Source organism: Cydia strobilella, chromosome 10 (assembly GCF_947568885.1).
Source record: "Cydia strobilella chromosome 10, ilCydStro3.1, whole genome shotgun sequence".
NCBI classification, from domain to species: Eukaryota; Metazoa; Arthropoda; class Insecta; order Lepidoptera; family Tortricidae; genus Cydia; species Cydia strobilella.
Window position 1 is genome coordinate 2,867,807 of NC_086050.1, and position 13,697 is coordinate 2,881,503.

Sequence of the window (13,697 nt, forward strand, 5' to 3'; positions counted from 1 at the left end):
ACAGACCGATCGTACGCGCGAGGAATTTGCCTCGAGCGTATGATCGGTCTGTGTGGACCCGGTTATTCACTAAAATATAATTGAGCTTATATTTAACCTAAACCGACAATTTTGTCTTGAAGTTTTCAACTCTCCAATCAAATATACAAGCTTTAAAATTTAAATTTATAACACGCGTAGAATTTAGAGACTTCATTTGACTAAGGCCAATGTGGAAAAGAACCGCATATAGCTCAGACACAGAAATTAAGAGCTTCACTCCTGCTTTACTGACCTGTTAACGGAGTATGTGTACAAATGCAAAAGCGACAAAAGAGCCTGTAGATGATCTTCCCTTATAGATGGTCTTCTCCACTCTCTCTCTCTCTCTCTTTAGCCTTTTTCTACCCTTTGGGTGTAGGCCTCCTTCATTTTGCGCCATTCGTCGCGGTTCTGTGCGACTTGGAGCCACTGTTTCCCCACAGTCTTCTTAATGTCGTCGTCCCAGCGCATCTGGGGTCTACTTTGAGGACGCTCTTCCCCCCATGGTCGCCACTCGAGTAGTCGTTTGCTCCACGAATCGGTCTTCCGTGCTATATGACCAGCCCATTCCCACTTCAAATTGGCTACGCGTTTTATAACATCATTGACTTTGCTCTGTTGTCTCAGCCATTCATTTGTTTTACGGTCTCTCAATGTGATCCCCACCAATTTTCTCTCTAACGCCCGCTGGGCCACACTCAATTTACGTAGTATGTCTTTGGTGAAAACCCAGGTTTCAGCTCCATAAGTGAGAACAGGCAGGATACATTGGTCAAATATGCGTGCTTTTTGTTCGGCCTTAAGGTTCATTTTGAAGGCAAACTCGAGATTGGAATAGGCTGCCCAGGCTAGTCGTACGCGTCTGTTGATCTCATTGGTTTGGTTCTTTTTTCCAGTCACTATCTCTTGTCCCAAATACACGTATTTATCGACAGTTTCGATGGCGGTATGGTCTTCTCCACATTTACCTTAATAGTACAGTCAGCAACAGAAGTTGCTAAGCCGGCGAGGTGTTCAAACTGATCTTGACGCAACTTTATTGTTAAGAAAATAAGGGTGTGTCAAGGTAATTTTGAACACCTCGCCCGCTTAACAACTTCTGCTGCTGACTGTACAAAAGGAGATTATCTACTTAAAAATTGCTTACCGCTTTCACTACTGGAATTGATGTATTTCTTCACTTTTCTGGTTTTCTTTTTGGCATAAGTCTTAGTTGGTCTAAAATAAAAGCAACAAATTAATTAAGAGATCCTTTTTGTATGCAGATTTTTATTCTTAGTTTTACTTTTTAAAAATATAGTTAAGTAATGCATGGACTTTTGTACAGGGATTGGAACCGGTTTTTTGCAAAAACTTCGAAATAACCATATATTTAGAATTATTTTATACTCCAAAACGACTTAGAATTATTAGATTGCCCAATTAGAAATCAAATAATTAACAAAGAATGAAAAAATACCGTTTTTGTTCCCATACAAAAGATACCAGTATCCAATCTCTGCTTTTGTAACCCACCATAAGACAAATTTTATTTGATTGGTAATATGCAGATCTACAATTGAACCATGAAAATTGGTTTGAAACTTTTGAACCTAAATTATGCAGTACACAGCATCAGAACAAGTTATCATTACCTACAGATAAGTGACTGCTTACCTCAGAGCCTGAACTTGGTCAAATAAATCATCCTTTTCCTTCACCTTAGGCTCTAAATGCCGAGCCGAAGACGTATTTAGCAACTGATCGAATAAGTCTTGTCCCCTATTCACTCTTATAGACTTATCCGGTGTCAAATAGGTGGAATGAGACATGGACTCCCTAGGAGCATTTTCCACTTCTTTCACAATTCGTTTTACATACTTTTTCTTGCGTACTTTTTGAGAAGTCGTACTATACTGGCTGGATGAGCCCATACATGATAGTTCCCGTTTAGTTTGCTTTAATTTCTGTATGTAAAAGGCATCGAAAGCCGAACTTCTCTCGTCGAGCGTAAGCAAGACATCTTTGTGATCCAAACCACTCCCAGTATCTTTTTTCGATCTATATGTGCGTATCATATCGAAATAACCTTAAATCATTCCAAATATTTCACTTTACATAGCTTTAAACATTGAACTAATTAAAATAACTCGCAAAGAGAAATAATAACAAAAGCCTTACGTCAAAACTGTCAGATAAATTCAAAAATAAATTAACGTTATGAAGCATTGGCCAATGAGAGCAAAGATAGATTGACGTTTTTAATATGGCAACATTGATAAAAGTCTTAGGCCCCATACGCACGAGAGCTTAAAAAGCGTTGCGTGTGTAACGCACCCATAAGTAAGAGCGAGAAAGAGATATCGGCATTCTCAATGGGGCCTTAAGGTCTGTCCAGGCGGGAACAATTTTTCGATAATCTAATTATATTGTCCGATCAAATAAGGTGGTACCAAAGAGTATAGTGGCCATAGTGGGTGGTGCGGACGCAAACTAATCCCCACCAATAAACTCTACCAATCATTTTTGTCGCAGTGCGTATGTTCGGTCCCTCACGGGCGCGGGCGCACGCCTATAGCACTTCTATAGGACCATCTATGTATGACGCCAACGTCGCCAGTTTCTATGTAAAAGGCGACAGAATGACCTTGGGTGCGGTAATGTGTTAGCCGCTTAAAGTTAACCCTTGCACCGCGCCGGCGCCACAGAATAAGTAATGGTAATAGGGTATTTGGCTGTATTTAAAATAAATTATTTTACACCATGCATGAAATAAAGCACCAGAAGATTCGTAGAGAAACGTAGACAGCAGTTATTTTTAGACACAATTTCTATTTTAAAACTCGTATAAAACTATAAAGAGTAGGTATTTGATTGTGACGTTACATGCTAGTGTTTCATATAAATTCCATAGTAGCAAAATCGTTTTGACAGTTCGAAAAAAGAAACTATGGATGGTATAGAAAGGATGCCAATCTCTTATGGCAGAATTGTTGCAAAAGTGACCGCTTTCAGCTTTAAATAATAGTTCCTAATTTCTCCGGTGGCGCTAGTTAGGCTCTGGGACATGAGTATAACATGAACCATATAATGCCTTACAAACAACCCGACCAAATTACGTAGGTTGTTTTTGGTAGTATTTCGGTGTATGGTGGCGCCGCCTTATTACTGTTTTTTTGATGGACACTTTTCATACATGAAGATTTGGCTCCTTTTGAAACTGATTTGACTAGTAGTCAAATACCCTATACCGTTCAGCAAGGACACTTCCTACACAAACCCGAAGTTTGACAGTGATTCTGGGAGAATCATGCTGACCCGTTCTTCCTTCATGGGCACAATCCAAAGAGTAGTATAATATATGCACAATCCCTTTCGGCTATTTAGGGTTGTCAAAATTCAAGTCATTATCTTAGTTTGCCCGAAAGGAGCAGTGTCTCCCTACAGTCCCTACTGACGGCGCTTAACGTGAAAACATGGCATGAAACGTGGCATGAAATGATCCTCTTATTATTTACTACGGGTTGCTACTGGAAACGTGTACTTAGAAACTTCGGTCACGGCTATAATAGATTGAAGGGCTTCAAGATATAAGTTATATTAAAATGGCAAAAAATAAAAAATGCCTATTATGCCCGTTATTGCTCTAGGTATTCATGAAAATTCGAAGCTATCTTATGCGGGTTAGGGGTCAATTCATTCAAATAATCATTAATTAAATTAAAGTAAAATAAAACAATAACACACACAATAATAATAATTATTTTTTTGGCTTTCCCGCTTTGAAAAAAAATTACACGTGATGTCTTCTCTTCGGACTCCCCCCCCCCATCGTGATCATTCGTGATATTTTTCTTACACCCCCCCCCCCCTCTAAACGATCACATGATTTCTGGACGACCCCTTACGGTTTTTCGTAAATAATTAAAATAAAAACACATTTTTATACGAGAATTATTTATTTTTCAATTATTTTGGAATATCTTGAATATTCTAGTGAATGAACACCGACGTAGTTATTTATAAAATATATCTCGAATATTCGTTTAAAATATAGATTGAAGTGGTAAGCGTATATGGCTTATTTTATTGAATTCCTTCAGGTTTCTCGTTTCTCTAGTCCGATTGCAATAGGTACATAGTTTTACTTACAAATAAGATGCCAATCAACATACAAGACTACTTACATATAAAGATAATATTAGAAAATTCACATTTTTAGTTTGCTTTGTAGATTTAAAGCATATAGAAAAATAAGTAAAGAAAGAGTGGTAACTTCATACATCAGTTTTCGCGCCTTATTTCGTAGTCGACATCTAGCGTCAGGTAGCGGAACTCTTCAGTACTTCTTCTCGAGATTAGATGTAGCGTCAAACAAAAAGTACGATTTTCAGCTAATATTATAACCAGAGTAACCGTAGGAGTTGAAAAAAGAGTTACGGTTACTCTGCACATCAGACTTTTTGTTTGCCGCTAATTTATTGACGAGTAGCATCACTGAGAGTTCCGCTACCTGATGCTAGATGTCGATTACGAAATAAGGCGCGTTTTGGTAAGAAAACTGATGTATGGAGTTATCACTCTTTCTTTACACATTTCTCTATGGTTAAAGAAATATAGGTATTTACAGTCAAAAGCAAATATAGAGTTTCTTGAATGTCGACCGAGGGATAAAGTCGATGTGGAGATGGACTACGTTCAGCACTAGACGTTTTTTCGATTGATAGGTTTAAATTTTAATGATGAAAAGTATATCTATAGATATTCCTGGGGGCCTAGCCAATATGACAATCGTTCGCAGAGAAACAAAACGAAACGCCATCTGTATCACACTACCATCATAGACATAGTATATACAAGTAGTTATAGACGCGCCACCTAGCGACCGGGGGTAAGAGAAAGAATATTCATATAAAATTTGGGCAGCATAGGATTTTTTTATAAAAAAATAAATAAATTTAAAAATAACTTATAAATTTCGGTATTTCGCCATCGCCTCCTACCTATGATGCCACCCGGTCGGTGATAAGGACACAGCATGACACTATTTTCTCTTTCCTCTTATAGGAATCGCAATAAGACTATATTTCTCTATCAAAGAGTGTCAGGAGCTTGACTAATATAGAAGAGTGAAGAGAGAATAGCGTTTCGTTTCTCAGGAAACTATTTGTCCGGGACATTAGGAACCACATTATATCTGCTACTGACTGTACAATACTTTACAGTGATACCTATATTACCTACACAACAAATGCATCAACCATAGAAAACTATCTACATTTTACATTAAGTTCCTTCTATATGAACACATTGTGAAATTCAACGGAAAACCCAGCTTTTACCTTATAAATTCCTGTAATATTGATACATATTAATTCGCTAAAGCAGCATCTACACTAGATGTGAAAATCCGAAATAGTGGTAAATGCGCCTATATAGAAAATAGAGGCACTAGTCCCCACAGACTCTTTTTACCAGTCAATAATGCCTTGGTTAAAGTGCCTAAACCTTTATCCTCTACCTGTATTTCTCAATAGGCCTCATACTTTATATTTCCTCGCATGACTGAACAAACGTTATTTTTTGTCTAACGAAAAATAATGTCAAAATATTTAGATCACTACGGTTTCACTCACTATTATTTTTAGTCGCTTTTGGCGACATGTTTCATACTCTTCGGAAGTCCTTCCTCAGGCACGAGTGTCCGCGGCGGCTCTACTCCGTGCACTTCCGTGCTCCGTGAATGAAACCGTAGTGATTAAAATATTTTGAAATATGTCTCACGATAGTTTAAAAATAATCTCCTTAAGTAACAAAAGAAAAACAGTGATTTTTTTCTGAAGTAGTCTAGTGTAGAAACTGCACACCTATATTGTTAAGATACAAACACTTTTTACAGTTTTGTTTGCACAAAAAGCACTCCAGTGGAGTGACTCCACTTACTTAAAAAGACATCCGTGATGTTTCATCATTCTTTGGCAGAACTTCTCATACAAGTAAGAATTTGCTTACATTAACGTTTAAACAAACATACTATGTTGTTGTTTAGTAAAATAGTTACATGTTTATTTAATTTTATTTAAAAGACGAATCACAGTGCCTTTATTTCGTACATAAATGCACACACCCTTGTAAATTGGAATCATGTGATAAATGGCATAAATTTAACCTTTTAACCTACTCGTATGATTGTCACACTTATTAGATAAACCATCTGCCTTCTTACTTAAAATTCTAGGTAGTAAACGTTTAATTATAACTGATAACAGACTAACTTAAAATAATGGAAATTATATAATTGGTCAAAAGGTTAAAAACACGCAAGTAATTCAGAGTTTAGTAAACACGGATTTTCATATTAGATAAACAATGTTTACCTAGTAACTAATTACATGGACTGAATTACACGAAATTACAATTGCCTAAAATTATAGCCTTTGCGGCAAGACATCACTACTTAAAAACGGGTTATTCCCAACTAGTTACCACCACCAGTGGTAACAACTGAGAATTTTTCTCTCACCTGTCCCCAATAGTAACATCTGAAAAAAAAAACTAGTATAGTTACCACAAACAGCAATCTCTTTGGTGGTAACTACTGAGAATAACCCTTAAAAACCTAACTAAAACAAAGATAATGCTACAAAATAAAGAAATTATGGAATAAACAAGTAATAAAGTTCCAGTAGGCATCGTAAATGTAAAACAATAGATAACTATGAAGCACTAATAAAAATTTGTTGACTAATAATTAAATAACAATTAAGATTGTTTTTAACTTGTGAGATCTCTTGGCTTTTTAACTATTTGTAACATAAATCAATGATAAACAATATAAGTATCTTCAAAAAATGAAGATATAACCAAGAGATGTGTAAATGTTTAGTAACCCAAACTCCCACAGTACCTAAGCCAGGGATACACTAGGCGACCAATGTCCCGCAACAAGTGTCGCCATCGCCAGCGACGTCGGGTGAAGTGGCGTGACGTCGTTGCTGGACGCGACACATGTCGCCAGTGTGTCAGACGAAGTTTCGCGAAGTCGCACGACTTCGTCTGACGTCGCTATCGACATAATTCGCGCGAATATATTATAGTTAGGGATGTACCGACTAGTCGGGAAAGCCGACTAATCGGCCACATTTGTAGTCGGCGATTAGTCGGCCTATTCTTAATTACAGAAAAAACAGGACATAAACAGCGAATATCAAATGATAAATATCTATTTGGGTTGCGTACGAAATGTTTTGTACATACACAATTATTATTATCGCAATGTCGAAAGTAGGTAATATGAATTTTAGGTAATTTTATTTCTAATATTTGAGGTGTCTTTAATTAAGCTGCTAGGTAGGACCTACCAACCTTACAAAACGCGGGACTCATAAGGAAATTATATATCACTCAAGCCACAGAGGAATTATTACTGTTATGAGTAATGGCGGAGCACAATGCTTCTACAGCCTATGGTCACTGGGGATGGTAATAAATAGTTGAATTGTTATTCCACACGACCAGTCGTTAAGTCTTTACATCGGCATGAAACATCTTTCAATTAGTAATTTGATAAATATCGCGACACAAATGGTTTTTGCTGTTGGACCAGCTAGAAAATAGTGAATTTTTATCGCGGTAGACCCGTTAATATCATTAAATATGTGTACAAAACGCGAGAGTTTAGTGTTACATAATAAGACAAAGTTATTGCAGTGAAAATCCCTATGTAAACTTTATAGAGAAAGTAATGATTACGGATTCGGCCGACTAGCCGACTAGTCGGCCGACTAATCGGCCACCTGAGCGCCGATTAGTCGGCCAAATCACTAGTCGGTACATCACTAATTATAGTATATTCGCTGGACTTTTCGCCGACACATGACGCGAAACATTTGTCCCCTAGTGTGTCCCTGGCTTTAGGTTTCATCCTTGCAATTCAATTGTTGCCCAGCAGTTGCAAATACATATAGATTTTTGTACACATTAATTAAAAATGATTATTATTACGTAAGCACGTAAGCCAATTAGCACGTAAGGTTTAGCTGTTAGTGCTGATTGAATTGAATGGAAAAAAATATATAAATTTTTTTTTACTAATTATTGTTACATAAATCATGATTTCTCTTCGTGATTGAACCTTTAGCATTACATAATAATTTAAATAATCCACTAAATAAAAATTTGGGTATTCGGTTACGGTTTATCCTGTTGAATTATTCATTTAAACATAAAATCAATTGTTACTTAACTGAATGATATTGCAAATGTAGCATTAAATAAAAAAAATCGTATTCTGACAACCTTCAAAGTTGGCTAATGATCAAATTGTCAATCACATTTGCTGTCAAAATAATAGCAAAACACATAAATAGGTAACTATTACAAACAATATTACTATGACGACTAATGCAATGGACGAAAAGTAATTTTCGTCATTCCATTAAAAAGCACATTATTGCATGATAATGTAATAGCAATGCCATTGAAACAGCTTAACCCTTTGAGCGCTAACGACGTCAAATGACGCGCGCGGCTACAACCCATTATCAACCTTCGTGCATTTCGACAAGGTTCAAGATGGCGCTCCGCTCATGATGGGCGCGGCGTTCAAACGGTAAAATATCCCTAAGTAAAATTCTAAGTAATCTTAGGAAGTTTTTAACTTAATCTTCGTAACAGTACGTTTTTTTAAAATTGAAACATAAACAGCTTTCGAAACGTTACATCAAAGAAAAACCTGGCCCCTGTTTCATCACACTGACATTGACAATTCACCATAAACAACAAGCTGGTTCAACAAGTAAACAATGCTATATAAGTTACTTACTGACCCAGAAATGTACAGGGAGCCATTTGTCAAGTTGGTGAAATAGGCTTGATAGTTTTAAAAGACCAGAACAGTATTTACATTTCCGCAGTCAAACTTACAACTTACAAATTTTGTGCAGTACAATAAAAATATCACATACATTGAATTTTAGCAGTACACCATATCATCACAACTTTACGAAAAAACATCTATAGGCCTCGGTGATTGGTTTACTAGGTTGGACTGCGTGGGGCTTGCTAGAGGGTCCTGCGTTAGAGATTCATTCATCTTTGCTTCTATCGTAGCCATTTTTACAGCCTCTTTGTAAGCTCCTCTCTTTTTTTTGTTGAAACGCATCTGAAAAACATATGACAAATGTGTGGTTATGTAATTCTACTACGTAGTTATGTTAAGTACTGCGCACAAAGCAATTATAGTATGTTTTTAATCTACATTTAGTTAATTGGTATATCAGCTGTTCTACTATGTTGAGCTGTTTGTTATCTTTGCACTTATTATAATAGAGGGTGACCTTAGCCATTGGACAAACCCTGAAATCCCACGTAGGGTTACTGCTCAGAAATGCTCTAACGTTAGTATTTTTTTAATTAGAACAAAAGATTTTCAAACAAAAATTAATTCCAATGATCGATAACAAAAAGAAACATACTGTATTAACCATTGGCAGTGTTTATGACAACTTGTTCGAAAATGTGCGGCAATGATGACATTTGTCAAAATTCAGAATCTTATTAATTTCATAAATAAAAAAGAGAATCAATAAGGCCAAGATGGTTTCATACTATTTATTACCTCAGGAGCTATTAACACATACAGGCTGCTCCAAAGTAAAAAATCGTAATTTGTTAAATTTCTTCGTAACCGCTACACCGGTTGTTATGATACTTGGTATACTGATTCTAAATACCCTAATGCATATGTACATTTCGGCTTTGTCCAAAGGCTAAGAACACCCTGTATACTACTAATGACACTTTGTACTTTGAAAAGGTTGAATTGATACCAGCTGTGTCTACAGATTCACCAATGTGGTTTCCCCTTTCTAAAGTCTTTATATACTGAAATAACCTGTCTATTCCTATAGAGAATCAGAACAAAATCGAATCCATAGTTTAGGCCATCAAAAAGAGTTACTTTTGCATTTGTTAGTAGAGGTATGGATTAATAAAAATGCATCTGATGAAAAATTATTATGCTCAGAACAAAACACAAATATGAAATGAGATCGAAACAAGTTAAAAAACTGTTTGTTCTAGGTGTTCCACGAAAGTAAATGACGTAATTTGACACAAATAAGATGATGAATCATACGAGGTAAATGCATTAAAAAATAACCTGTAAAAATGAGAACTAAATGAAAAATGTACCTTAAAATCCTCTAAAAATGGACTCAAACTGTCACATGGCATTAGTGATGATGTGGTTGAAGCAAACCATGCAACATGGGCTCTAGCTGTCGGTGTTACGCTTAGCACTCTCCCGGGCCACCATGGAAACCCTACAACTTTACCCCAGACTATATCACCAGGTGCTACACCCACCAATCTCGCCCCAGCACCTTCCATCTCTGTAGCCGGGAAATTTGGTACCAAATCACTTTCCCAATCGTCCGAACCACTCTCTGCAACATCCTGCTCGTTCCGTCTCTCGTAAGAATTACTACTCAACCTCCTCAGACTTATAGACAGCTTTTGTTTTAGGCAGTGCTCTTTAATATCACTAAAGTAATTAATGGACTCACTTTCAGTAATATTTTCATCCCTGGTCTTTTGGAACTTGTGTTTCTTTTTATGTTTTGCCTTGTGTTTTTGTTTCTTTTCTAGGGGATCCACAGCAGGATGAGGGCTATTGGAAACATTGTTACGGGGAGACAGAGCTCCAATATGTTTAGGTGATCTCCGTACTACTGTCTTGATTGTAATGGTGTTTTTCTTGGCTTGTTTTTTAGCTTTTTTCAATGCTTTTTTAGCAGCTTTTAAATCTGGTTTGGAAGGTTTAGCCATGTCACATGACACACCAGAGTCTTCATTGTAGTCTCCTGTGATGGGCGGTATTTTGACTACAGTGCCTTCACCTTCACCGAAACATATTTTTAATGTTCTTGCACTCTGGAACATGGATGTGAATGAAGGATCATTTTCCTTAGGATCTTTCTCACTGTCACTGGGTACGCTAACAAATGCCATTTCTTTTGTGGGGCTGTAAAGTGAACTTTCAACCTTGACACTTGACTTTTCACTACTCTTATTAGAGTTTTTAGAGGACCCTTTTATGGCGTTAGATATCTCACTCGGTTGCAGACGCGATATTCTTGGTATGAGAGAGTTGCCTTCGAGATACTTTTTCCTGGAATTTGATGGCTCGATGTTATCGTGGACTGTGTCGTCATCGGAGTCGAGCTTCCGTTTTTTCGACACGTCCACGTTTTCGCTGTTCTCATTACAGATGCCTTTGCAATTGGAGCACAAGACCTTCCGCGGTCTCAATCGCACCGTCATCTTTTGCTTCTGCCGCGGTTTAGCCTTGGGCCCATTCTTTTTAGGCTTGTGCGGGTTTTCGGTCGCATACTGGGGCTCTTGGTATGTGAATCTTTGACTAGCGGAATGTAGCTTATCATCGGTATTATCGGTGGATGAAGTTGATTTGGAAAACGCTGGGTTGAGACTGTATACTCCAAAAGGCAAATTACTGGAAAATAATGGGGAAATTAGCTAAATATGATGTTTCCTTCGATAATAATCGATATACAAATAAGTCGTAAAAATGCCTGTACCAACCCTTTGTTAGAGTCCAAAAGTACACCTTGAAATTTCTTATTTTCTGAACTGTAAGAAACCACTATTAAATCAGCCAACGCTTCCTCGACATGCACTAATATTTGTGAATTCTTTTGAATCGTCATATCGGCTGTTGCAGCGACAGCCGCCATATTTTGTTAATATAATTTCATAGACAATAGAGTTTTAACAAAATGTCTATGGTATTAGTGATGTAGCTGTATAAAATAAATGAAATTATTTTTGGGTATATACCCAAAAATCTAGATGAACAGATATAGTTGGTCAAACCAAATTATCAGTAAATAAACTCTCTGTCTATGTTTGAAATGAGACAGTCCTTTGAAAAACTATACAAACAAACATTTCTTTTTATATTGTAGTGGTAATATCGTAAATTGCAGTTAATATAGGTACATAAAAATATAGGTATGAATAGATCTAGTTCTATTGATAATATTTTACCGTTTCTTTTCTGCACTCTAGCTTTAGACCTGTACCAATAACTTCTGAGGTTATAAGAATATTAATGTTGCTTATTTTTTATATATAGTTTCCAGACCATATACTAAACCTAAAAATAATATTTTGTGTCATCCTAGGTATTTGCTTAGGTAGAAATTTAGGTATTTCTTTTTTCAATCAGCATTCTGTAAAAAAAATATTCGAGACGAAATTCTTTGTTTCCCTGTAAAGGCAAAGTGGCTTCCGACGTACACACGCATTTTGTGTCATTTTCATCCACGGGTATAATGGCATTTAATAAATACCTAATATTGATCCTAAAACGCCTAAAAAAATATTAGAGTCGGTAAGTGAAGTGTTGTACTTTACAGAACATTGTTATATGTTATTCAAACAAATCTGTGTCAAATTCATCCACCGCTTTTATTTAAAAAAAAATTTTTTCTAATTAACACCCTGTATCTGCCACAAAAAAAAATTCATGTTATTAAGTTTACGTCTACAATATTATAATACCACATTGAGACATCATTCATAATTTGGGTCATTTTGATCCACGGTTTTTTTACTATCTGGCAAAATAAAACTCAATTGAGCAAGAAGGGCGTGCGCGGGGAAGGGTACCTACGCGGGTGGGGTGCTTATTATACTTGCCGCAATATCAGCTGGCGACTGAGATCTTAATACTATCTCCTTTACCCTTGTTAAGACCAACCAAGAGATGGCATTATGAGCTGTCTCGCCACTTAGTTTTGCGATACAGTGTATTTATTTCATTCGTAGGCATAATTACATTGTCTTAATCTTACCGTAGTAGGTATATAAATATAATTAAAAATAAACTGTAGGCTGCACTCCTCATACTGACCAACATTTGTGACGTTCCTAATCAAAAGGTACCACTTTCTCTGACAGGTTATTTGTATAAATATATAATCAAATTTCGTCTTTATGGTAAACAACAAAGTGGTACCTACCTTTTGATTGAGAATGTCACAACAGCGACTTAAAAATTACTTTTGTTTCGATTTTTAGTAGACTTTTTAAGTTTATTTTAAGACGCAATTTATTGTGATTTTTGTTATGTTTAACCGTGGCAAGCAACATTAATTACATTGATGATGATGTTCATTAAATACAATATTTTTTCATACTATACTGAACTGTCACCCTATACATGAGAATGAACAGCGCCCTCTTGACAATGATCATATATTACTGGTCAGGCTTTAATATGTGTCATAATTTAGTAAAGTCCCCTTTGTGGATTCTAAGTTTCCGAGTTACAGCAGTTTAGTGAAAGCGTTTTTTTTTAAATATAAATTAAGGGTTGAATAAAGAGGAAAGAAAATTTGATTATTTTTGCGCTACGACGCACGGTTTAGGAGATACAGCCCTATAAAGTTTTTTTTATTGTTTTTTTCTTTTTTACATTGTGTTTTTTGTATATTACTTTGAGGTTTCATAAAGGGGAACGAAAATTTAATTATTTTTGCGCTACGACGCATGGTTTAGGAGATCAAGCCCTATAAAAAAAAACTATTTTTTTTTGCGTATTTTTTTGTATAAATTAATGGTTACATAAAGGGGACCGAAAAGTTGATTATTTTTGCGCTACGACGCACGCT

General features: G+C 36.2%; 2 protein-coding genes across 2 annotated transcripts in view; both read right to left on the minus strand.

Annotated features, from left to right (window-relative positions):
* The window catches only part of LOC134744722 (uncharacterized), a 35,879-nt gene extending 33,711 nt beyond the window's left edge, over positions 1-2,168 (minus strand). Inside the window, exons 1-2 of the mRNA XM_063678641.1 lie at positions 1,678-2,168; positions 1,169-1,239 (exon numbers count right to left, since the gene is read on the minus strand). Of these exons, the coding sequence (XP_063534711.1) occupies positions 1,169-1,239; positions 1,678-2,078 (472 nt within the window). The 5' untranslated portion in view covers positions 2,079-2,168. The remainder of the gene's footprint in view (positions 1-1,168; positions 1,240-1,677) is intronic.
* A 1,797-nt stretch (positions 2,169-3,965) lies between these two features.
* LOC134744590 (PWWP domain-containing protein 2A-like) lies at positions 3,966-11,772 on the minus strand. Its single transcript, XM_063678449.1, has 3 exons — positions 11,605-11,772; positions 10,195-11,515; positions 3,966-9,163 (listed from the first exon to the last, which is right to left on the minus strand). Exons 1-3 carry the CDS (start codon positions 11,754-11,756, stop codon positions 9,002-9,004), a joined length of 1,635 nt encoding a protein of 544 aa, XP_063534519.1. The 5' UTR covers positions 11,757-11,772; the 3' UTR covers positions 3,966-9,001.
* Positions 11,773-13,697: the final 1,925 nt, after the last annotated feature.

What these genes read in the sequence shown, in the direction of transcription:
- LOC134744590 (XM_063678449.1), bottom strand. Translation starts at nt 11,756, where the DNA reads ATGGCGGCTGTCGCTGCAACAGCCGATATGACGATTCAAAAGAATTCA. An exon ending in CTTTTGGACTCTAACAAAGG is followed by an intron (nt 11,516 to 11,604) that starts GTTGGTACAGGC and finishes ATTATTTTCCAG; the next exon opens with TAATTTGCCTTTTGGAGTAT. An exon ending in CATTTTTAGAGGATTTTAAG is followed by an intron (nt 9,164 to 10,194) that starts GTACATTTTTCA and finishes TATGTTTTTCAG; the next exon opens with ATGCGTTTCAACAAAAAAAA.